Raw genomic sequence first — 23290 nt, forward strand, 5'->3', positions numbered from 1 at the left:
CGTAGAAGTGGGTAAAGAAATATACGTGTACATGTCACACTAAGGCAGAGAGGTGTATGGCAGCAATGGGAAGTACAATTCAGTTCTGTTGTCTGGTGAATGGAAGGTTCATTGACGTGACTGTAGAGAGAGCTGGGGCCAGAATGCAAAGGGTCTTCAGTCCAAGCCAAGGAATTTGGACTTGTCCTGTGGATTAATGGTCAACTGGTTTCCACAAAGAAGCCCCAAGAATTCTGAGGAGGTGCCCCAAAGATGCCTCAGAGCTGCATTAGTGGGTGAGAGCCAGGCACAGAAAGGAGGCCTATAGACCAGTGGTTCTCAAATTATAGTCCCTGGACCCACAGCATCAGCATCTCCTGGGTATTTCTTAGAAATGCAAATCACCTGGCCAATCAGACTTACTGAATTAGAAAATCTAAGATGGGGCCCAGCTATTTGATTTTTGATAAGCCCTTTGATTCTGATGCAAGATAAAAACTTGAGAACCACTGGTTTAGGCCTTCCACCCCGGTTTCAACAGAGTGAACATGTATCCTGTGTTTTATATATTGCGCTTCTATCTGAGATTTCATATGAGAAAGGACTTACAGACTTTAAAAAAGCAAAAATCAATGCTGCAGGCAAGTGGGAAATTGGGACTCTTAAATGGTTGCCTATCGCAATTGTAAAGTCAAAGGAAAATGAGCTAAGACCTTCTAATGCTGAACGTAATGTCCTTGATGATTGTCAATGGTGTCTCCAACAGCAGAGACCCATCATTCAATTTTAAATATTTTCAAGTTTCTCATCCTCTTTTTTTTTCCCTCTTTGGAAATGGGTCATATATTTTGAACTAGTTGGACAATCATTTTTGAAAGAAATAAAATGAACTGAACGCCCTTAAGAAATCCATGTAAATAAAAATGTGAACAGAAAAATTTACCAGTCCTGTCAAAATGAGTATTTTTATGGTATAGCTTTCTCTTCAAGGGAGGAATTTTCAAGTCTAACAGATGTTTGAAACCAAGAACAGCTGTGATAAAGAAATAAATGAGGTGATTCATGCTAAATCAACTTCTCAAGCCAACTGGGTTCCAGGGACAAAATTTGGCAGAGGGTGCAAAGTGCTTGCAGCAACAGTGCCATGACTGGTGTGAGGAGAATGCACGCCAAGCACAGCAAGTGAGGAGGCTCTTTCTGAAAACATCAGAAGGCTAATTTGTATACATTTAAAAGGAGTTTCCGAAAGTGTGGTCTATGGACCATTCTGGTTGGAATCACCGCAAGTTTGTTTTCACATACAGTTTCCTGTACCTCAGCCCAGGTACACCGAATCAGGATACTTAGGGGAACCTGTGTCTCCTAACACTTTCTGGGTGATTCTCAGGCATGCTAAAGTGTGATAACCACCTGCCTATTTTGAATGTATTCTGTGTAACAAGTGGCCAAGAAGTGAGCTGAGCAAATCTCAGAGAAACATGGTTGATCCATCCTGTGCAATCTTCACTTGATATTGATGGGCTGTCTAAAAGTCATGGGCAGTGGTTCTCTGAAAAGGATTTCTTTACCATGATGGCTTATGCAGCTCTGTGTTCTTTCTAATGTTTGCTGTTGATATTCAAGGCCACACTTTCCCAGCCTGGAGCTGAGCAATTCTAAAGCAAATTTAATCAATTTAGAGAACTGATTGACTGATAGAGATCAATAGAACTTTTCCCCTCACTAGTACTTTCCTCCATGAACTCTACGTAATTGTTTTTTAGTCAATGCTTTATTCTTTCCATGCTGACACAACATGGAGGGACCAAACAGCAAACTGGAAGACGGAGTATTTTCTTTTGAACTTTCCTAAATAAATGAAGCTATTCCAGCCTTGAGGAACTTAGATACGATGGCACAGGTATCTATATATCAATATCTTTAATATATTCCACAGAGGGGAAAATTGCAATATAAAAATTGCAATTCAATAATTATAGGCATTAGTATATTTATAAATTATATATAATTTAATTGATTTTATTGGATTAAATTAATTTGTCAATTAACTTGATTTCATTAAACTGAAATATATAAATTCAATATATAAATATATATTATATATAAATAACATGCAAATGTATTTTATATATATATATATAAATATATATTATATATAAATAACATGCAAATGTATTTAAATATATATTTGGGTATATATAAATTCAACATAATAGTATGTATGTACACATACAAACACACTATCTCTTTTATTGGCTTTCTTTCAATACTCTTGAAACTGATTTTTTTTTTCTGTGTTGAGTTACACAAAAGAGGGTCAAATATTAGCTTTTCTTGTCTTCCAGGCTGATCCTCAGTTTGGATCCAGTTTTTGGTGGAAAAGGGGAACAGGAGCAATAGAGACTATTATGCCATTATGTGAGTAATTAATACTCAACGTGGGGCTGGAACTCATGACCTTGAGATCAAAAGTCGCATGCTCTACCAGCTAAGCCAGTCAGGCACCCCTGAAGAGATTCTTGGGGGAAATGCCACACTCAAGTACTTTGTCCTCTGGCCTCTTATATGTTTATCACAGCACATGTGACCTTCTAGTTATCTGTATTCATGGCTGTGTTTTAACCTCCATTATAAAATCTCTGCCAGCGCCATGTCTTGCTCATTCTCTAACAGTTACGTTGAGGGCATATAGTAGGCACTCTATAAAGGTTAACTTAGAAAACGGTTTACAAAAACAACACCCCTTTTTAAATAAAGCTTCGTCTATACAAGATGTTTCCAACTTTCTTCCCGTCCCTTCTGAGAAAGTTAGAAAACAGAATCAAGTTTTGACATGCTTTCTTATAGAAAATTCTAGAAAAGAGACAAGGTAAGATGAAATTAATGGAAACTAAAATAGACACTGGAAGTCAGCATGCTTGATATTTGTTTCCTTCTTTCTCACTTGACATTCCAATTATGTCTAAATCATATTGGGATACAGACTACTGAGATCAATTACTTCCTTTCAGCAGATCTTATAGAGAAAAATGATAGGGCTGTGACATCCTTCAGCCTTAGATGGAAATCTCTCAAGCAGAAGAAAACATTAGTAACCACTGCATGGAGTGATATGCCCTAGGGAATACAGACTGCACCTGGATTTCTAAAATGGCTAGTTTTCTGGTGACTTCCTCCTGACTTTGGTCACTTTGATGTATATTTGGAGAGAAGCAAACTTTCGTTACATCCGTGCTAGGACATAGTGATATAATTTGAAGCCATGCAATGGATTTTTCCCTTCTCATCTCTACTTTGTGTTCCATTTATGCCTTTACCTCAGCTAATCAGAAAATAAAGGGACCTTTCTTAAGTCCCCTTTAAACAGGAAAATCAGATTTTTTTTCCTGGAAATATATTATCTATTCTCTTCCTCAAGAACAAGCCATTAGTGGCTCAGTGTTTCTCCATGATATCTAAAACAAATTCCAGACAAATACGAATGTGAACAGTCTATTGGCGTCTGCCCCTTGGTGCCGTCCCCAGAGTTATCAACAGTCTATGTAAGAGCTTTAAGGCTTTCTGTTACCACAAGCTCTACTTCTTGTCCTAGGCTCTCTGAAAATGGTAAGTCCACATAATTATTTTTGGGAAGAAGACACCAAAATAAATCTAAGACTTAGTAATAAAATCCAGATAAATGAGGAGCATCACCTTAGAGTACACATTCGTTTGGGATGCCTTTTTCACGCTGACATCTTTCATCTGTGTGGCACTTTCTCAATGGCTGATAAATGAGGAGCTACACCACATTTCTCTGCAACCTGAGACTTAGTTACTTTCCAGGGAAACTAATCTCTGACTTTAACTGCAGGCAGCTACCACCTGAAAGGTGTTCTGACTGTAAGCAAAGTTGGTCAGCTTGCTTCCTCAACACAGCAAAATGTGGAATCTTCCTATTTGAAAACTTAGGTAAGTGAATCTAATGCCACTTGGGTAGCATCAATCTGTTTGTTGGCAGTGTTTAGTCAGTTGTGATTCAGAAAAGAAAAATTTGATAATATTTTTATGGAATGAAATTAGTCCGGGAAAGTGAGTTGTGACTCATTTTAAAACTATGACAGATGAGAAATAGGATGATCTAGTTCGACATTAAGGGAAAAAGAGAGTTTGGCCATTTCTTTCTGGTAGCACCTGCTGCAGGGCAGAGAGGGAGAAGAAGTCAAATGAATTCAATTGCAGTTGCCCTCCTAGTGTATCCAAACCCATTTACTTTGGGATGGATACGCTCTGTCTTCCTTTACCTCAAGTAATCTCATGGACACAAGTTAGTTTTGCCAATTCCAATTTGCTTCCTAAGTGATGACCTTTCAAATTCATATTCTTAGAAGTTGGTTAACAATAGGGAATTTAAGGGCAAAATACCAAGTTCATAAAAGTTAAAATACAAGGTGTGTAAATTTCATTCACTCCTTTAAGATTATAAAGTGAAAAGCTTTATAGCTAAATATACACATTTACAGTCCTTGGACCTGTGTGATTTAACAATCTATAAATGAGTTTAAAAATGCTTACATCATATTTAAATCACCAAAGGGGCACCTGGATGGCACAGTCAGTTAAGCGTCTGACTCTTGGTCTGGGCTCAGGTCATGATCTCACAGTTTGTGAGTTTGAGCCCCACATCTACATTGATGGTGCAGAGCCTGCTTGGGATTCTATCTCTCCTTTTTCTTTTTCTTTTTAGCATAAAGCAAACACACTACTGCAAAATAATGTTTTTTGGAAATGTTTTTTTAAAATTTTTTCTAACATTTATTCTTTTTTGAGAGACAGAGAGAAAAGAGTGCAAGTGGGAGTGGGGCAGAGAGAGAGGGAGACACAGAGTCCAAAGCGGGCTCCAGGCTCTGAGCTGTCAGCACAGAGCCTGACGTGGGGCTTGAACTCATGAACCATGAGATGATGACTGAGCTAAAGTTGGATGCTTAACCAACTGAGCCACTCAGGAGCCCTTGGAAATGTTCTTTTTAAATTGGTTGCATATGTGTGGCCAGACTACTTTTTATCAAGCTAAATAAACATGATTCTGGCAGTTACTCAGATGACACAGACAAACATCTGAATTCATTTGATCATGATAAATTTATAATTGCTTTCCTGGAGCAAGAGCATACATTTATTATAACACCATATAAAATTAATAAATATAGATATATATATTTGGATTGGCAAATACAAAGCTTCTCTTGAAGCTTCTATTTTCTTAATAAGTGTTTCTAAACGGTTCTTAAATTTTTTTAAGTTTTAATCTTAATAATTCCCAAGGTATGAAATCATATCTTAATTCTTTATCTCCACGCAGATTATGTGCATGACTTCATATTCTTTGATAATCAACCATGGTTTACATGTTTGCATAGATCCCATATAGATTATGCTTTTGCATATTTTGGTCATAAAATAATCAGAACTAAAACTAAACTTTGGTTTTAAAACTAAAATTTCCAATTAAAGTTAAAAAGGCATGGTATTTCTGCCTCCTAATTTGGATCTGGGTCGGGGGAAGAAAAGAATCCCCGTGTTGTAGGGTTGGTGGGCTTGGACCAACAAGTAGGTTTACATGTAGGAATGCATTGATTTTATCTTTGGGGATACATGCAATAATACAAAAAATTAAATTCTAATGTAAAGGGGAAGGTGAAGGGAACTTAAGTTACCTAAGAGACGGTGCCGTTGAGGTAACATATAAGAAACAACCAAGGCACAGGCCACAAAAATCCATTTCAGTGAACTTTTTAAGAGAGCAGAAAGAATCCTGACCTGGGATCATGGGCTATGCGACCTTGGGAAACCACGTAATTGCTCTGTGTATCTGTCCCCTAGGTTAAAAAATACAGAATTCCACTCCCCCAGCTCTAAAATGTGTAACATTTCGCCTACATATAAAACAGAATCAGGAAGAGCAACTTATCAAAAATTGTAACGTTTTCACACTATACAACCCATGACAATGGCAAAAAGTAGGCCCTGGGTCCAGACCTTCATTGTGTACAGACTTTAAAAACCTGAAATGTTAGGATGAACAGCTCACTCTTCCATGAATTTTCTGAAAGGGAAATGTGCCTTCTGAATGCAAAATTGCATTTACTTTGTGGAAATACAATAAAATAATTGCAAGAATTAGGAAGAAAAAAAGTTAGCGGAAGCTAAAAACTGTATAAAGTCTTTAGTTCTCTCTGAAAAAGAAACACGTTGCTATATTTAAATCGATGAGAACGATGGCTACATTTTTAATAAAAGCAAAGCACAGTTGAGGATCCTGAATTCTGGTTGGTAACAGACGTGGAGGTGTTCAGGCAAATGTTCTTTTTAGTTTCTTAGCTATAAAATGGACCAATATTTACAACGAAAGGAGAAGACAGAATTTAAATTTGCCAGGAAGCAAACTCCAACTTCATGCTCATGAATATTGTTTTTTTTTTCTTTTTCACATCAGAAGCTTTAAGGCACCCCCAAATCACTGTCAGTGTTTGCAACGTTAGTGGGAAGCCTGTAACTCTCCTACGTGTGTCTCCTTTCTTTCCCATATTTAGGCTCACACACTTATCAGGGAAGGGGGCTGGGTTAACGCTCATCTGGAGCACTGCTGGGCCTCAGGCAAAGACAAGGAAAGGAATGGGAGAGAAAACACACTACTGGGCTGCCAGGAGGAGCCTGTTGTAAGGAAGGCTACGTGGCCGACAGGTGGAGAAGGGAGTGTCCTGAGCAGCCAAGCTCGCCAGTCACTTACTACTAATCATTACATGCTTATCTACTTACTAGACTTACTACGAGCTCTTTGATGCAGGAAGAGTTGTTATTCTTTTTTCCCATCTCTGTGTGTGGCACCCAGTAGACACTCGATGTATGTTTGTAAAAGGGATGAACAAAAGACCCCATCTCCTTTGGGGCTCCTTTCGCCCACCAGTTTCATGTGTTAGGAGAATTGTTTCGGTTAGCAAGTTCCTTATTTAAAAATTCAATGACTTAGGGGCGCCTGGCTGGCTCTGTCAGAGGGGTATGTGATCCTTAATCTCGGGTCATGGGTTTGAGCCCTACGTTGGGTATAGAGATTACTTAAATAAATAAAAACTTTAAAAATTTGAATGAAATAAAAATTCAGTGATGCCCCCCTGAGTTTTCCTCCTTAAACCCATTTATACCTTGGGGCGAGTCACTTTAATCTAATAATATCCAAGACTGCTTGGATATCACCATTCCCTGGGTGGGACCTCAGATTGACAGGGAAGGCTGTGGAGGGAAGTCTTCCTTGCGGTGGGGGGTGGGGGTTGTGGACTGTTGAGAGTAGCATTAGGGGGTAGACAGACCAAGGAAAGTTCGCGGTGGCGGGGAGTCCAGGAGGGGCTTAACGAGGAACAGAGTGTTTATAGACTCTGTTTTCTGAGCCAATCTACAGGGATCTGACAGCACAGGCCACCGGAAGTTTTCATTAAGGTGTCGCCTTTGTGAACACGCAGCAGTCTGGCGAAGCTGGTGTTCGGAGGCTGAGCCTGGAGGCTGCACATCCCAGCTTTTCCCAAGGTACTAACCCGACCTATATGGTCCAGGTTAGCTGTGCCGTGTGCGTGAAAACCCAGTTCCTGTTTCTCCTTAGTGAGAGGGGCAAAAGAGAGAAGAAATCAATAGAAGAGAAAGGCTACCGAGTCCTATGACCCTTCCTTTCCCTTTGTCCTCTTTATTGGGCTAGTCCAGGGGAGATTTCATGGAATGTCTCAGTTCCCAGGACATTTAGAATACGTTCCCCTGCTCTTCCCCACCACCTTCCCAAGCCAAGCATCTTAATCGACTAATACCATCTTTCCAAGTTTGGAACATAGGCTTCATACTCATTACCTACCCGCCTTCTTCCGAATATTTATGCCCAAAGGCCAGGATGTCAGATGCCCGTCCACTCCCATCGCAGACAACAACTGGCACGGGAGGGGTGTCTCGAAGGTACTCCAAGACAATGGAGATCACGTTGGGTCCTCCTTCCACAATGAGTGCCACCACCGGAACGCCTTGACCGATTCCTGCATTAAAAAAGGAAAAGAAAAGGAAAAAAAAGAGAAAAGAACACAAAGCCAGCAAACCAAAGAAACAAAAAGAGAAACAAAAAGCACAAACTAAAATTACTGAGCCCGGGGGAGATAACAGATGAAGGGATAAAATACGGAGCAAAATTTTTACAGACTCCTGTAGCAGAAGCTTCCCACCAGGGGGTCTGTTTGGCTTTGCCCTCTCCCCAGAGCTCCTGGGATGCCGGGGTCAGTGAAGGCACCGATTGCCGTACGTTTATAGGAGGGGGTGCACAGGGCGAGGAGGGAGAGAAAGGAATCGGTTAGTAGATGAAACACTGAGCCAGCAACCAGAAGATTGGAAGTGAAACGTGACCTTAAGCAAGTCTCATATGTACCCAGTTGTTCAGTTTCCTACGTGAAAAATGGGAATTTAAAACAGGCCAGATCCCTGAAGTCATCAGAGGCACTGAGAAAATGCTTGAATGGTTCTCTTTAATGAAGACTCAACAAATCAAAATCAGCTGGAGGCACATTTTCACTTGTTGAGTTAACTACTAGCTACATTAGGGGTCTATCTATGTCTGACCATAAATGATAAGCTTGATTATTGATTCTTAATAGAGTAACAGTCACAATAAAGTACCCAGGAGACATATCATCTGCCATCTGCTACTGCTTTGTCCTTAGCCACCGAGCAAGGTGCCAGGCTCATGATGGGTCGTCTGGAAACATTTGTTGAATTCAGTTGAGTTCAGGGGTGTGTGTGTGGGGACGTGTCACAGACTTTTTCCAAAGTATTTAAGCTATTATCGGTGAGCTATAAGATGTAAAAAGTGCCCTAACATCAGCACTCACATATGGTTCAACTTGACATTTTAAAGAGAAGTATTAAAAATGAATGTCCATGAGAGACATGATGAAAAAGATTTGAAGTTCATTTTCAAGAGTTCTCTCAAGTGCCATCATTGTTCATTGAATAACTTCTTTTGCTCATTTTGGTATCACACTATATTTTCTCACTTTACCTTCCCAGAATAGTTAAGGAATTGAGCAGTACCATAAAAATGAGATGGTTTTGTACAGAGCAGTTATCTTAAAAAAGAAATAATCAAGATTCTGTGCCACTTCTGTAAATATGAACTAAAAAAAGCCTTCAATCATCTCCATTTCCCCCCTTCTCCTGCCTGCTATGTTTTTTTTTTCTTTTATCAAGAAACTGCTGCCCTGTGAGAAATAATAGTTTGAGGTTTGGTTCCTTGCTCCATTAATAAGACACTGTATTTGACTTGCGTGACCTATTATACTTCTAAAGTGTATCAGTGTCCCGGGGCCTTCTCTTCTAAGTCAGTGTTTTTCATGGTTTGATTTTCATCTTAAAGGAAATGTCCAAAATGTCAGTTACACAAAAATGGGTGCCATTTTTATGTCAACATTTAAAAACTGTAAGAAAATGACAATTGTTGTCCCCAAATTTCTTTTTGTGCTCCAGAGGGTATGAGGAGGGAGGGATAACCCATGGTCCCATCTGATTCTTCTGTGGATGGAGAACTTTTGAGAATTACTCCTTCAAATCCAAGGAGAGGGAAGCAAAAGATCATGCTTTTGACCAAAAGGCCCTTAACGATTGAGACAAAAGGGCACTTTAAAACTTTAAAACTATTTACGTGTCTGTAGAGGAGACACCTTCCTCACTGCTGAGGAGGAGGATTAAGTAACTTCCTACTGAAAGGCACTTTGAAGATTAAGGGCTAACTTGAAATGTTAATACAGCAGCACACTTCTTTTGGAGGAGAACTTGCCGACATAAGAAATATCCACCTCTATATGGGTTTGTATGTTTTTTAAAGTTTATTTCTTTATTTTCAGAGCGTGGAGGGGAGGGGCAGAGAGGGAAGGAGAAAGAGAATCCCAAGGAGGCTCAGTGCTGTCAGTGTAAAGCCCAATGTGGGGCTCAGACTCGCAAATGGTGAGATGATGAGCTGAGCCGGAATCAAGAGTCAGATGCTTAACTGGCTGAGCCACCCAGGCGCCCCGGGTTTTTATTTTAATGCCTTAAAAAAGAGTCTCTTTTCCAATGTTTAAAATTATTTTATGAGGTATTTGCCAAAGTACTATGCTATTTAATTTTTCCCTTTGCCTTGGTTTAGCACATGCTACCACATTGCTTCATGTCAAGGAACAATTACATGCCATACCTGCTGTTTTTTATACCTAATGATATGTTTAGACTCATTCTAGGATCTTCCAAGAGAAGCCTTTGCCAAGTTCTGATCTTGAGCACTGGTTCTGTCAGTGGGATTTTTACTTCAACTCACAGACCAGCTGTGATCCACTTAAAGTTCCCATGGAGAAAGAAGTCCTAGAATGGGCCTCCTAGAATGTTTCAGTTATCTAGAATCTACCAGACAATAGGCGAGATGGCTGGAAACCTCTCTTCCCTTTGAGAGGATATGTAGGTGCAAAGGATCAATTTACATAGGATACATTGAGAGCAATAAACAGTCAAATGATCTCATAACAACATATTTCTCAATGTACCAAAGTGTTGTAACCCCTAGAAAGACAGAAACATTTTAGATGATTAAATTTCCTAATTTCAGAATGAAGCTGTTACCAATTCAAATATGAAAACAAATATATAAATTTATATTACTATTATTATTATATTATAATCCAGTGCTAAAAATTGGATAAAGTATCAAAGTATCATTTCCCTTTGCATAAATACTGAATATATCTGGCCTCCACATTCTCACCTATTTCCTACAGTGATAATACATGGAGATTTATTCTATAGACAATAAAAGCCCTTATAGCCTAATACAAAAGCACTTCTGAATATCTTAGTTATGAAAGGTAGAGAATCAGGCTATACCTAAAAATACCATGCTTTGTGTAAATTTAGCCTGCCAGTATATGGTAACATTGTCTTTCTGTCAGGACACACACACACACACACACACACACACACACACACACACACACATTGCCTTTGTTTCCAAGAAAAGAAAATGGTATCAAATAATCAGTAATGAACTAACGAAGTGGTTCTTAGCCTATTTTTTTGGAGATAAGGATCTTTGAATACTTTTGTGAATCTGATTAAATCTACTGACCCTTTCTCCAGAAAAACAAGTGCACATATGGATAGTCACAAAAATATTTCTATGCAAAGGGTTTATGGATCTTTGAAAGAGATTCATGAAAACTTGTGAATGGACCCTTACCAAACTCCAACCTAAATTAAGCATATTGATATAGCTATGAAGAACATCAGTTTGAAGCTCACTGGGGCCTGTGAGGCAAGTTCTAGAATGGGTTTGCCAACAAAATTCTATGCCCAAGGGAACTATATCATGCTATTGTTGCCCAGTTATATTGACTGGCTAAACTTCAGAATAAACACTATCTGTAGGATGTCACCGTTCCCTCCATTCTTTCTCTCTTGTTTCTCCTTATTTCTTCTGTCCACACTTTAGTTTCTAAGTTACATTTTGGACACAGGGTATTAAAAATACTCTAGAGAAAGTCATAAATGTAAAAATTAGAATTTGTAGTATATGACTCCATTAGTAAAGAAAAGGCTTTTTAAAATACCATGAATGCCATTTTCTATTAATGACATAAAGAAAACATTTTTCTTTATGGAATCCACTGCATGTTCAGCTGAATTCACATGGCACATTTCTATTTTCTTTATGCCCATTACAAAATTAGTATAAATTCCTTTGAAGATAATCACAAATTTATACCTTGCTCAGCAAACCTACTAGCCATTCACACACACAGACACACAAAATAGCTGTTTAGATCTATAGTTTTAAAAAATATAACCTCTATTATTCAGGAAGCTTTTCATTTTATCGAGAGCCCTCAGAAACTTGTGTGTGTGTGAATATTTTTCCTGTGCTTTTGGGGAAAAATAGGTTAATTCATTAGTCGATTGCAATAATTTTACATGTTTCACCATAACCAAAGACTTTCAGCAGTTCTCAGAGATTTCCATCAGAATTTAATTTTAGACCAATGTGGAGATGCTTAAGCAGGGAGAGGCTTTGCCACACTCTTTAGCTTTTGCAGTGTTGGAACTGGAGGCCTAGCCTTCAAAAACGTGGGCTTGGGTAATGGATTTAACAGCTACATTGTACAATGTTCCAGGCTGACCTACGGCTTTCAAATTACAGACCCCACCCCAGTTAATTGTTCTTTGCAGAAGATATTCTCTTGGACTTGTGTCACATTTTGTTCTGACTGCTATGTACCTTAGCTTGGGTTCCCAATAAGGCAGAAAGTGTCAAAATTGGCTTAACCAAAGACTGGGTTGGGCGTTGGGAGGAAGGAAGGTGGCAGGAATAGGAGAATGTCTTCAAACTCCAAAAGCATCCTCTTTCTTTCTCCCTCTCTTCTCTCCCTCTCTGCTGACATGAGATAATAATCTGTAATCAGTTCAGGCACTTGTAAAAACATTCAGTCTGTTGTACGTGAAATGCCTGGATAATGTGAGAATTCTGATCAAAGTAAATTAACACTTTGGTTTCATGTCACATCACCGTATATATCCCTATGGTCCTAAGGAATAATTTGCTATTGGACAATGGTTCATATTTATATGGAGATGGAGTATAGAAGGTTGATCTTAGGTAGGTTGTAATGACCTAGGCCACAGATCGTGTGATCTGTGAAAGGAGGGCTCAAACTTTATGTGAGAAATGACTTCCCAAAGGTTTTAATGCATTCAAGACTGAGACTGTTAATGGTGGGTGAGCATTTCTCTCAACCCCTAAAGTTGCGTAGCAATAACATGAACATAACTAATTCACTGGCCTTGTCAGCTGTGGGAGTATGTGATTCTTGATGATTTAGAAGTTTGTGTGGAGAATTCACATGCTTTGAAACTATGCATATAGTAAGACTTTACCAGTATATTTTACGTTTCACAATTTTTAATTTGCATAATTAAAATTTGCTTAAAATTATAAAACATTGAATGTGCCCCCTTCATCCAACTTCCCACTTGAACAGCCTGGTCTTTGGTTCAGTGGCTGACTCTACCAACAGAACATTGGCCATTATCTCCTGTATTTGGACTACATAATGAGGTCATAAAAACTCAGCAACTTCCTAAGGTCTTGCACTTTTCCAAACAGAACCTTGCACAGACTTCGGGGACATTAGCAATTACTATAGTGATGGGAAGAGAAGCAGTAAGCTATTTGCCTCATTTTAATGGACACTAATTTGCTACCTACTTGAGAAATAATGGCTGAAGTTTGCATAAAACTGCATAATACCACAACTTTCAACAGATACTTTCAGATTGAGATTCTTCATGTTCTTGTCGATTTAGTGAATCTTTTCTCTGGTCTGAGAAATTGGAGATAGATTTGTGAAAAGTATGTAAATCTGGTAATCACTTGTGTTCAAGTGACAACACTTAAAACTATTCTTGTTTGTTAAGTTTAATTAGGAAGATTCATAACACATGAATATTCAGGTACAATGATAGGATATTATTATCCAGAAAGAGAATATTTTTATATGCTGTATTTTATAAAAGAAAAAATGATTGGAAATCTTTAAGCTACCAAGGAACAGAGCAAGACCAAGAAAATATCTAGGGGTTGACAAGAAAAGAATACGTTTCATTTTAAGTAGAATATCTTTGCAGTTCTTCTATGGAGGCAGATGTTTTGGATATTGCCTTCATGTTTTAGAGGTAGAATATGCTATCTATTCCAGACAACAGAACTATAACTGGTGTGAGTCTGGCCTTACTTGGAAATGGGTAATGAACCCAATTATCTTTTAGCGAATCCTGGTGAGGTAACCAATTGGTGAATGCCAAACCCATTGCAAATCAATCCCGTTTGTCATTATTATTACTATACCTTTTCATCACTATAATTCTGCACCTAATGCTTAGGAAAGCATCTGGGAATATCAAGTACCACACAAACTATTAGGCAGTAGAAATAAAGCCACATGCAACAAGACGCTTCACTTCTGGATACTTATGGTTGTCAAGCGGGAAGGAAATTCCTTGAAAGATGGCTGGGGACTTTCCTTAAGGCTGAGACTTCCCAATGTACAAATTTCCAATTCGCTTTAGGACTAGGCAGGGGGAACATAATGTGAATTTCTTAAACATCCTCTCCTGTTATCAGTGATCCTTATGGCAACTCCCTTACTGATATTTAGCTTAATGGACCCCCTCCATGTAGTCCTTCCATATTTACAGCTAATAAACACACCAGTATACCAGAATAAACACACATGTATATTTTATCTTGCCATCTAAAATCTCAGCAAATTTGTCTGGAGATAGGCAGTTGTTAAAACCCTAAAGATACAGAGTTTGAATTAACGGCAATGCCTTTCCTGGTGATAAAAGATTAAAAACCTATGGTGTAGCATTTCTTCTCCCGGGGACAGTGAATGCAAAAGCTATTGATGAATACTGCAAACCCCTTTTTGTCCAGCTTGTTTTCAATACCGTTGAACTCATCTATTTTGCGTATTATCAATGCGTATTTTCACAGGAGTCCTGTACTAGCTCCTACCACCTGGCTTTCATTTTAGAGATTGCCTTGCTTCGATTTTCTGTCTGGTAACCAGAGGACCAAGGACAGACGGAGACAGTGGATGAGTGGATGAAATGTGGATCCTGTAAGTCATGCAAAGGCATCACTGTGGCACGCGTACTGGAAACACTGGTCATGCCCTCCCTGTCCACACTCCCTTTCCGAGGAGTTGACCTGTCCACAGGTCTGCCTTGTTTGGCTTCTTTTAAAGCTGGTTGGACTAGAGGTGGGTTCCAGACCTGCAACGGGTCACATTTGCCTTTCTGGAATTGGAGTGGAAACCCAAGGCCTGAAGTGAGTTTCCGGAAAGTGGGTTGGTGGAGAGTGAAGCTTCTCTATTAGCTGAGGCTCTGGTAGGACAATGGGTGGGTGATTAAACAAGGGAAGAAGACCATGAGAAAGGAAGAAAGGGGGCAGAGGATACCACAGAGAAGGGATCATGTGGCCTGAGTGAGAGGGAAGGAAGGGTGTGTGTGTGTAAGAGAGAAAGAGAGAGAGATCATTTATTTAAATATATATTTAAATGTATATTATATATGTTATTTATTTGTAATTTATATATAAATTATCTAAGTCATATAAACTATAATTTATATTTATATAAATATATTTTATATAAACTTATATAATATTATATGTTATAAAATAATATATGAATATTATAATTATTTATAAAACACACAGAACAGAGTCTGGCATTTAAGAACTACATGGTTAAACAAACACAAATATAAAGATTCTTATTTACGGGCACCTGGGGGGCTCAGTCGGTTGAGTGTCTGACTTCTGCTCAGGTCATGGGCTCACAGCTCATGGGTTCAAGCCCCGTATGGGGCTCTGTGCTGACAGCTTGGAGCCTGGAGCCTGATTCAGATTCTGCATCTCTGTCTCTGTCTCTGTCTCTCTCTCTCTCAAAAATAAATAAACATTAAAAAAATTTAAAAGATTCTTATTTATATTAAGCTTATAAAAGATTTCCCATTTAAATGTGTATAAATATTCATGAGGATAACAGAAAAATAAATGCGCTTCATATACTTAAACCAAAAGGAGGAGTTGACAAATAATTTGAAACATGTTTTTCCAAAGTTTGAATGTCCTCTCATGCAGACCAATAATAATATGCTGAGGAAGACAAATTTTTTTTTTATCTTGTATCCAAAAAGCTAAAACTATTTGTTTTGGGGTAGGTGATTCTTTCTCGCGGGGGGAGGGGGGGTGGTTAGGTGACTTTTTGTATCACTCCCCAAATGCCTTCTACCGTGGCCTCTTCTGGGTGCTTCAATCAGCTTGTTAAGCCATTTGAGTTTTGTGGTTTGGACAAAGATGTAAATGCCAAATAACAAAATCCATAAACTGACTCCAAGTATATTATATGCTAATAAACTAACTTGGCTTTTGACTTAGTCAATGGGAAACAGTTATTCCCTTACGGCAAGCCAGTTCTGATTGAAATATCCTGCTATTAATGTTCATATATTCCCGGGACATCCAAGTAACATTCTATGTGAATCATTTCAATAGAAAAGGAACAGCCGATCCCATGGGCTGTGGTGCAAGTATTACTTTCATAAAAGGAAAGAGCCAGCGTTTTCTTTGAGGCCATTGTTTGCAGGCTGAATGTTTTAATGTAATTGATCTAAGTCTACAAGAAAACTCGCCCAAACAAAGCTAAAGTCTTCTTAGTTTCTACTCTGTTCAAACCCACATCAAAAGGCATCCTTTGCCTTCTCAGATGTAAGGTAATCAGAGTGGTTCTAACTCCTTTGACTTTATAATACTATGCCCATCCTCCCCTTATAACAATTATGTTTTCCTCCCCCAAATGTGAAAAGTTCTTTTCTCTCTTCAAGGAATGTTCTTTTTGACTTACTCTCTGTGAGGAACTTACACTCATCCTGCAGTTTCCAGGTTCAAAGACAAGCCTTCCTGAGCCCCTTCCCCCCTTTTACCCACCAGGCAGAATTAATAATTCTCACTTGTGTTGCCTCATAGCATTTTCTTTTTTTTTAAGCCCATGCCAATGAAGAGATTTTTAAAATTTGTTTATCAATTACTTTGGCATAAAAGGCATTAAAACTTTCTCATAGTGCCTTTCCTATCTCTTGAAGTTTTCTCTCATTAATTATATGTTTGGACACCTCTTTTCTCTATTAGGTGGGTATATCTTTGTATTCCCTACATGGCATGCACATAGTCGTTGCTACTACACATAGTAGTTGCTCACTAAAACTTGGGGTATAAAAGGCAGGATACTGAATTACTATCAAGTATACCCTGATTTCTTTTTTCTTTATTTTCTTATTTTTGTTTTTGAGAGAGAGAGAGAGAGAGAGAGAGAGAGAGAGAGAGAGAGAGAGAGAGAGAGAGAAGCAGGCAGAAGGAGAGGGAGAAAGAGAGAATATTAAGCAGGCTCCATACCCAGCAAGGAGCCCGAAGCAGGGCTCCACGTCACAACTGTGAAATTGTGACCTTAGCCAAAATCAAGAATCAGCCACTAATCCGACTGAGCCACCTAGGTGCCCCAATCCTGATTTCTTATAGGTTAAATGACAATGTAATTATTTCCACAGAAATTTTTAGATATTTTCTGACGTGAGCCACTTCCCCTCAATCAACTGGCCTGAGATCCAGGGCACTGAGATCTGATTTAAATTTTCATGAAATCGGGAATTTTCCCAGATGCCTAGGGTTTTATGTTCATTCATTGGCTCATTCCCGAAGTGCTTCCTGCCTTATTTCCCTGCCTCCACAGCAATCACCACCGGCTAGTTATCATCATAAATAAAGTCTTCTCTGTAGCCATCTTTAATGGGTTCTCCTTGCTTACAGACAAAAGTCCACACTTTTCACGTGACAGGCGAGGCTCCCCGTGTTCTAGCCCAACCTTCATCTGTAGCCTCATCTCCCTCCAGATCTTCTGTTCACCTTAATTCTGGTCTCATCAGACTATCTTCATGATCTGCCAGCTAGGATTCTGCTTTCACTTCCTCCTAGCCATCCAAATTTTCAGAGGGGAGTATCTCTCCCCACTCCCAGTTTCACGAGGAAGAGTGAGGTCTCCCAGCTTCTCCGGGGGCTCTGCCCCTAAAGGTATGTTGGTGAGGCATGAGGGGTGGGGGTAAAGGCTCACTATGGGATTCTGCCAGATCTGGGGGAGCCATTAAACCCACTTGGCCAATGGTCTTAAAGCCATGCCTGCTAACTTGTCCAACAAAAACTGGTATTGTGAGTTTCATCAAGTACTTTTTTTTATTTCTGAGATTGTTCAGAATTTCGATGAGAAAGGCAGGTACTCTTTATTGTGGCCTCTCAGAGACCCCAAAGCAATCTTCAGAGTCTACTTTAAATGTTACTAATTGCTGAGGTATTTCTTAACTCCCTTAGGTAGTGTTAATCACTCATTCCTTTGTAGCCTGTTGCTGATTTTTTTTTCTTTTATCTATGTTTTGGCAGTTATTTTATTCTGCCTTGCTTTAATGAAAGTTTCATCCACTAAATTTAAACTTCTTGAACAGACCCCTGCCCCCCCCCCTTTAGGCAACATCCTGGTGTCAAAAGTGCCTCACATGTAGAAGGTGGTTTCGATAATTGTGAAATAAAACAAAATTAAAATGTACAGAGCCTCAGGACTCAGTGCCTTGGGACTAGCACAGTTGAAGGGACGGGAATAAATTGGTGGTTATACAGGGACCGAGTACCGTATCTCAATACTATCGATGTGTATTTCTGACAGTTGACACGACAGCCATTTAAGTGGCCCCATCGTGTCCTTTCACACACCTTAACTACCCGGCCTCAGCAGTGGTCAGAGACCTAGAGAAGTTGCTGCTGAGTCACCTGGGCCGGTGCTCACATTTCACTTGTCCATTTGGATTAGGTCTGGAAGAGTCCAGATTCTTAGCGACTCAAATAGCCAATTTCGGTTCAGCTGTCTTGTCCTTTTAAATTGAAGTCTCATTGTTTCTCAGAATTGGGCCCAGCTGGAGTGACAACGTGTCCTGGCCACTGGGAGGGGAAAGACGTAAACAAAGGTTTACATTCTTCCCTTTGCTGGAACGATATCCATGAAAGCTATTACTTCCTCCACATGAAATGAATAGGGAACTACGTGACTGAAATGGAAACATAATTCTGTTTTCTCTGAGGTGATTGATATGATTCAGCAGCAGCTACGGTGCTGTTGGCTAGAAGTGACCTTCATTCACCACCAAGGTTATTAAACTAACTGACTGCCATTATCCTATATGAGACAAAGGAAGGGTACTAATTGTTTGACATCTAGTAATAGTATTTAGTCCAATTTCTGACCAGCAGTTGGGAGAAGTGATAAATTTTTATTTGACTGTCTGGGCATCTTTTCTAAAAGACAATGTGTCAAGCCCAGTCTGTTCAAATCTTTATCATGACTAAATACTCAGTGGGAAATATGGATGACAACATGAGGAAACTTCTTTCCTCTGGTTTCAAGTTCCGTGTGGATGGAGCTCCATTAGTGGAACATATCTAGCCCCTTGTCCTTCCCTTACTCCTCTCCACATGTAAAACTGAGCAACTTGATTGGGGGTGACTAATGTCTATGTTTCTTGGTGAGATAGAACAAATCCACTACTAGTCTCCCACTGAAGAGAGCTGAGCTTCTTTGTTCCTTGTCCTCCATGGACCAATGTCAGTCAATGCTATTAGTAAAGGTGTCTTTTGTAGACACAGATTTCTTTTCTGGTTGGCTGTCTGGAGGCTGAAAAAGGCAAACCCATTTGGCCCTCACACTAAGTCATTATTTCCAATAACTTCACCATTAATAAAAATTATGTTTTGATCTCCATCTGCCTGACTCTGGTGTCCAACTCTCAGTCAGTTTCAATCTTGTTCCATCAAGGGTGAAGTATAATGTATTAGACTTTCTCAAGCTCTAACACCATGAATTATAATACTGTTATTTCTCTTGCTTGTATTCACTTAGCATCAGAACACCCAACAAACTTGAGCCTCTGGTTCAAATTTGTGATGTGAGATCATTTTTCAAGTGCAAAGATGGCCTTCTCTAGCAGACATTTTTTAAATGTTTTTTAAAAAACTTTTTAATGTTTATTTATTTTTGAGAGAGAGAGAGAGCAAGAGCATGAGCAGGGGAAGGGCAGGGAGAGAGGGGTCACAGAATCTGAAGCAGGCTCCAGGCTCTGAGCTGTCAGCACAGAGTCCAACGCGGGACTCAAACTCATGAACCATGAGATTATGACCTGAGCAGAGGTCAGACGCTTCATGGATTGAGCCACCCAGGCACCCCTTCTTTATGTTTTTATAGCTCCTCACAAGGAAATGACAATTCCAATATGTTAAAAAACCTAGTTACAAATGGTGCCAAAACAAGGCTGCTTATGAATTTCTGGGTTGCAGTGAATGATCTCTCATAGTGAAGTCCACTCCGCCAACTGGCTGAAGGCAGTTTTTTTTTTCTCTTCGGGGAACAAGCAGTTGCTGAGCACCTGCCAGGTGTTGGGCAGCAGCCAGGCGGGTTGCACATGCTTACGCAACATGCTCAACAATCCTATGATAGAAAGATTTTAAATCTCAGTTTACACTTAAATAAACTGAGGCACAGAGAGTAAACTGAGTATCGAAACTGGGTCTACACTATTTGCACTCTTACTGGGTCGTCTCTCACTAAGGTGACCATTTGTTTTATCATACAAATACCAGGACACTTTTGCAAATGAAAGGGTCGTCAATCGTTAATAGTTATGCTGGGATGACTAGTATAAACCAGATCTAGTCCTGGACAAACTAGTACAATGGTCGCTCTATCTTTCTCATGCCTCAGAGTTCCAAATTCATTTCTGAAAAATTTTAAAAATGGATGCCAACGTCAGATATTTAGAAAGGGGCCTGAGTTTGTTCACTGTCCCCTTTTTGCCTCTCTTCCGGGCTTAATAAGGCCAAGACTCACTGCTACCCCTCTCTGATTCCCTGGGAGCAGGTTTCCAGCTCCATCTAAACCACAGCTATTCATTATCAGAGATATTCCTTCCCTTAGGTACTCAAAAGGATGAAGCTCCAGGGAGGGATTAGATCATTAAGCAAAGGAAAACAGCAACTATAACACAGCAGCTCCTGCATAAATCCTGTAGGGGGAGAATATTGATTTAAAGTTTTTCTCATTCTAGCATATCCTTGATGGTGCTGAAAATAAATCCCTTCTACTTTTCTCTCTTATAAGTAAATGCCTCGTTACATTCTATCACTTAAACATACTGGAGGGCCACAATGAGGAATCAGCAGATAGTCATGGCCCAAGGGCATCCAATGGTACTTTGGGTCCTTAATCACTCAGTCATTATCCTACTCTGTCATGTTCATGTGAAAACAGACACTTGGCTTATTCCTACTCTGCCACCAAGAACCATTTGACTGCAATGATAAGTGCTAATACCATCATTCTAGAAGATGGGCTCTCCTAATGTTATATATAAGAAAGTGGCAATCTAAGGACTGTTCTCAAAACCCTAATTCTAATGTGCAAAGACTTAGTTTGTGCATTGAAAACTATCACTGGAAGGGGTGTGCAGAAATGCCCATGTCAAGGTCTCAGCTCTTCTGATCAGAGTCTGCTGTAGCACACAGCTCTTGAGTTTAGCATGTATCAGAATTTCCTGGGGAGCAGTTCGAGAACACCCCGCTGCACACCTTCCCAGAGCTTCTGACAAGTAGGTCTCAAATGGGACTTGAGAATGTGCATTTCTAACAAGTTCCCAGGTGATGCTATTGCCAGTGGCCCAATGGACCAGAACCGCTGCCCCAGCATTAAGCTATAAGTAGAGGAGACTTCCAACTATGAAAAGAAGTGGAATCTAAGATGTGTCCCTTGCAGTAAATTAAGATGAGAGCCCATGGAGTAGGACTGAAACATCTATGTTTTGTTCCCTGGAACAAATCTAAATCTAAATCAGGAGCCTGCAAACTTTTTCTGCAAAAGGCCAGATAGTATTTTCAGGTTTGCAGGACAGACAACCTCTGCTGTAAGTCCTCAACTCTGTCACTGTTGGTTGAAGGCAGCCATAGATGGTACATAAAAGAATGAGCATGGACATGGCCGTGTTCCAATAAAGCTTTATTTACAAAGACAGATGGCAGGCTGGATTTGGCCCATGGGCTGTAGTTTGCCAACCTTTGGGTCTAACTACTGTGATAAAAATGATTCCTATGAAGCAACATCTGTTAGTCTGCCAAGCTTGAGTACATCTATGATCAATGAGAAGCTAACCAAGCTGGAAAGCTGTGTAAGCCAAGCGGTGACATGCAGTTCAGTTGTATGTGATTGATGTAGCATTGCCCTTACTGGAAGTTATGTGCTCTTCTTCCCCTAGAACCAGTTCCCCTAGTTCATCCCCTAGAACCAACTCTTTAAAAATGAATAGCTTCCCACTTCATCCTCTTTCAGTAGGGGATTCACTGTACTGCTGAAAATTATTTACCTATATTGAATATACCCTCTACTTGGTATGTGGCCTAAAAGCAAATAATGTATTTTCTGTCTAACAGGATCATTTACTGAGTTACTAATTCATATTTTGTTTTCCATTTATTTTTCCTTCTCCTTATTTCCAAAAGGGCCCACTGGGCTGTGTTTTCTCAGGGAAAGTTGGCATTGCTGGCCTGAAGATGAGCTCTCTGGATGGCTTTTGTTAAAAACCTAAGCTCATTAATGTCTTAAAGAGAAAGAAGACAAGGCAAGTGTCTCTGATGGGTAGAGATGGGATGGGATGAGACAGGGAGAAGGGACTCGCAATATCCCGATGGTCAGTTCGCAGGTTTCATCTTACTTGACCCATCAAAAGCATTTATACAGTTGGCCATGGCTTCCTCTTGGAAATATGCTCTTCATTTGGATTCCAGAAGCTCCCTCTCCTTACTTCACTAGCTCCTCCTTCTTCATCACTGCTGGTGCCTTCTCACCTCCCTGACCTCTGGTAGAAGGACTGATTCAGTTCTTGGTCCTCTGCTGTTTCCTTGTCTCCTCTCCTCACTCACCCTGGATGATCTCACCCACTCACATGGTTTTTTACACTGGCCAGACATGGGCGACTTCCCTATTTATATCTCCAGACCACTATCTGCACTGAGCTTCAGTCTTGCCCAACCTTGCTCCTCTCGACATGGCCGCAGTGCCATGGGATAGCTCAGATAAGACGCACCCAAAGGTAAGCTCCTGATATTGTCTCTACCTTCCACCCTCCTCCCCAGTCTTCCCCATCTGAATACATGGCAGTGCATTCTTCTAGCTGGTCAGTCCCCCAAACTGGGAGTCACCTTGGATTCATCTGTCCCTCTCACACCTTGTATCACATGTAATGGTAAATCTTGCTTGCTCTGCCTTCAAATTATAGCCTGAATTATACACCTAGTCTAAGCACTGCCAGCTTTTGTCTGGATTCTTGCCATGGTCTCTTCACTGCTGTTTCTGCTTTCACACCTGCTCCCTATGTAGGCTACTCAACTCAGTAGGTGGGGTGATGCTGTTGAAACATACAAGAACACTTCTTCCTTTGCTCAAAACTCTGCAAGCTACTATTGCACACAGGGCAAGTATAGAAGTTCTTACCCTCCTCATTGGATCTGGCCCTCATTCCTTCCCTGGACTCCTCTCCTACTCCTCTGCTCCCTTTCCTTCCACATGGCCACACAGGCTCCTCC

At 39.9% G+C, this 23290-nt stretch overlaps 1 protein-coding gene across 11 annotated transcripts in view; it reads right to left on the minus strand.

Moving 5' to 3' along the window:
* The window catches only part of TRPM3 (transient receptor potential cation channel subfamily M member 3), an 804873-nt gene that overhangs the window by 179263 nt on the left and 602320 nt on the right, over positions 1-23290 (minus strand). For 10 of the 11 annotated variants that reach the window (XM_019815754.2, XM_045042771.1, XM_003995389.6 and 7 more), the window contains one exon: positions 7856-8030. In XM_019815754.2, the coding sequence (XP_019671313.1) occupies positions 7856-8030 (175 nt within the window). Of the gene's footprint in view, positions 1-7851; positions 8031-23290 lie in introns of those variants that run through there. The other variant, XM_045042775.1, reaches the window with a different exon arrangement.

The sequence above is a fragment of the Felis catus genome, chromosome D4, assembly GCF_018350175.1.
Source record: "Felis catus isolate Fca126 chromosome D4, F.catus_Fca126_mat1.0, whole genome shotgun sequence".
Taxonomy (NCBI): Eukaryota; Metazoa; Chordata; class Mammalia; order Carnivora; family Felidae; genus Felis; species Felis catus.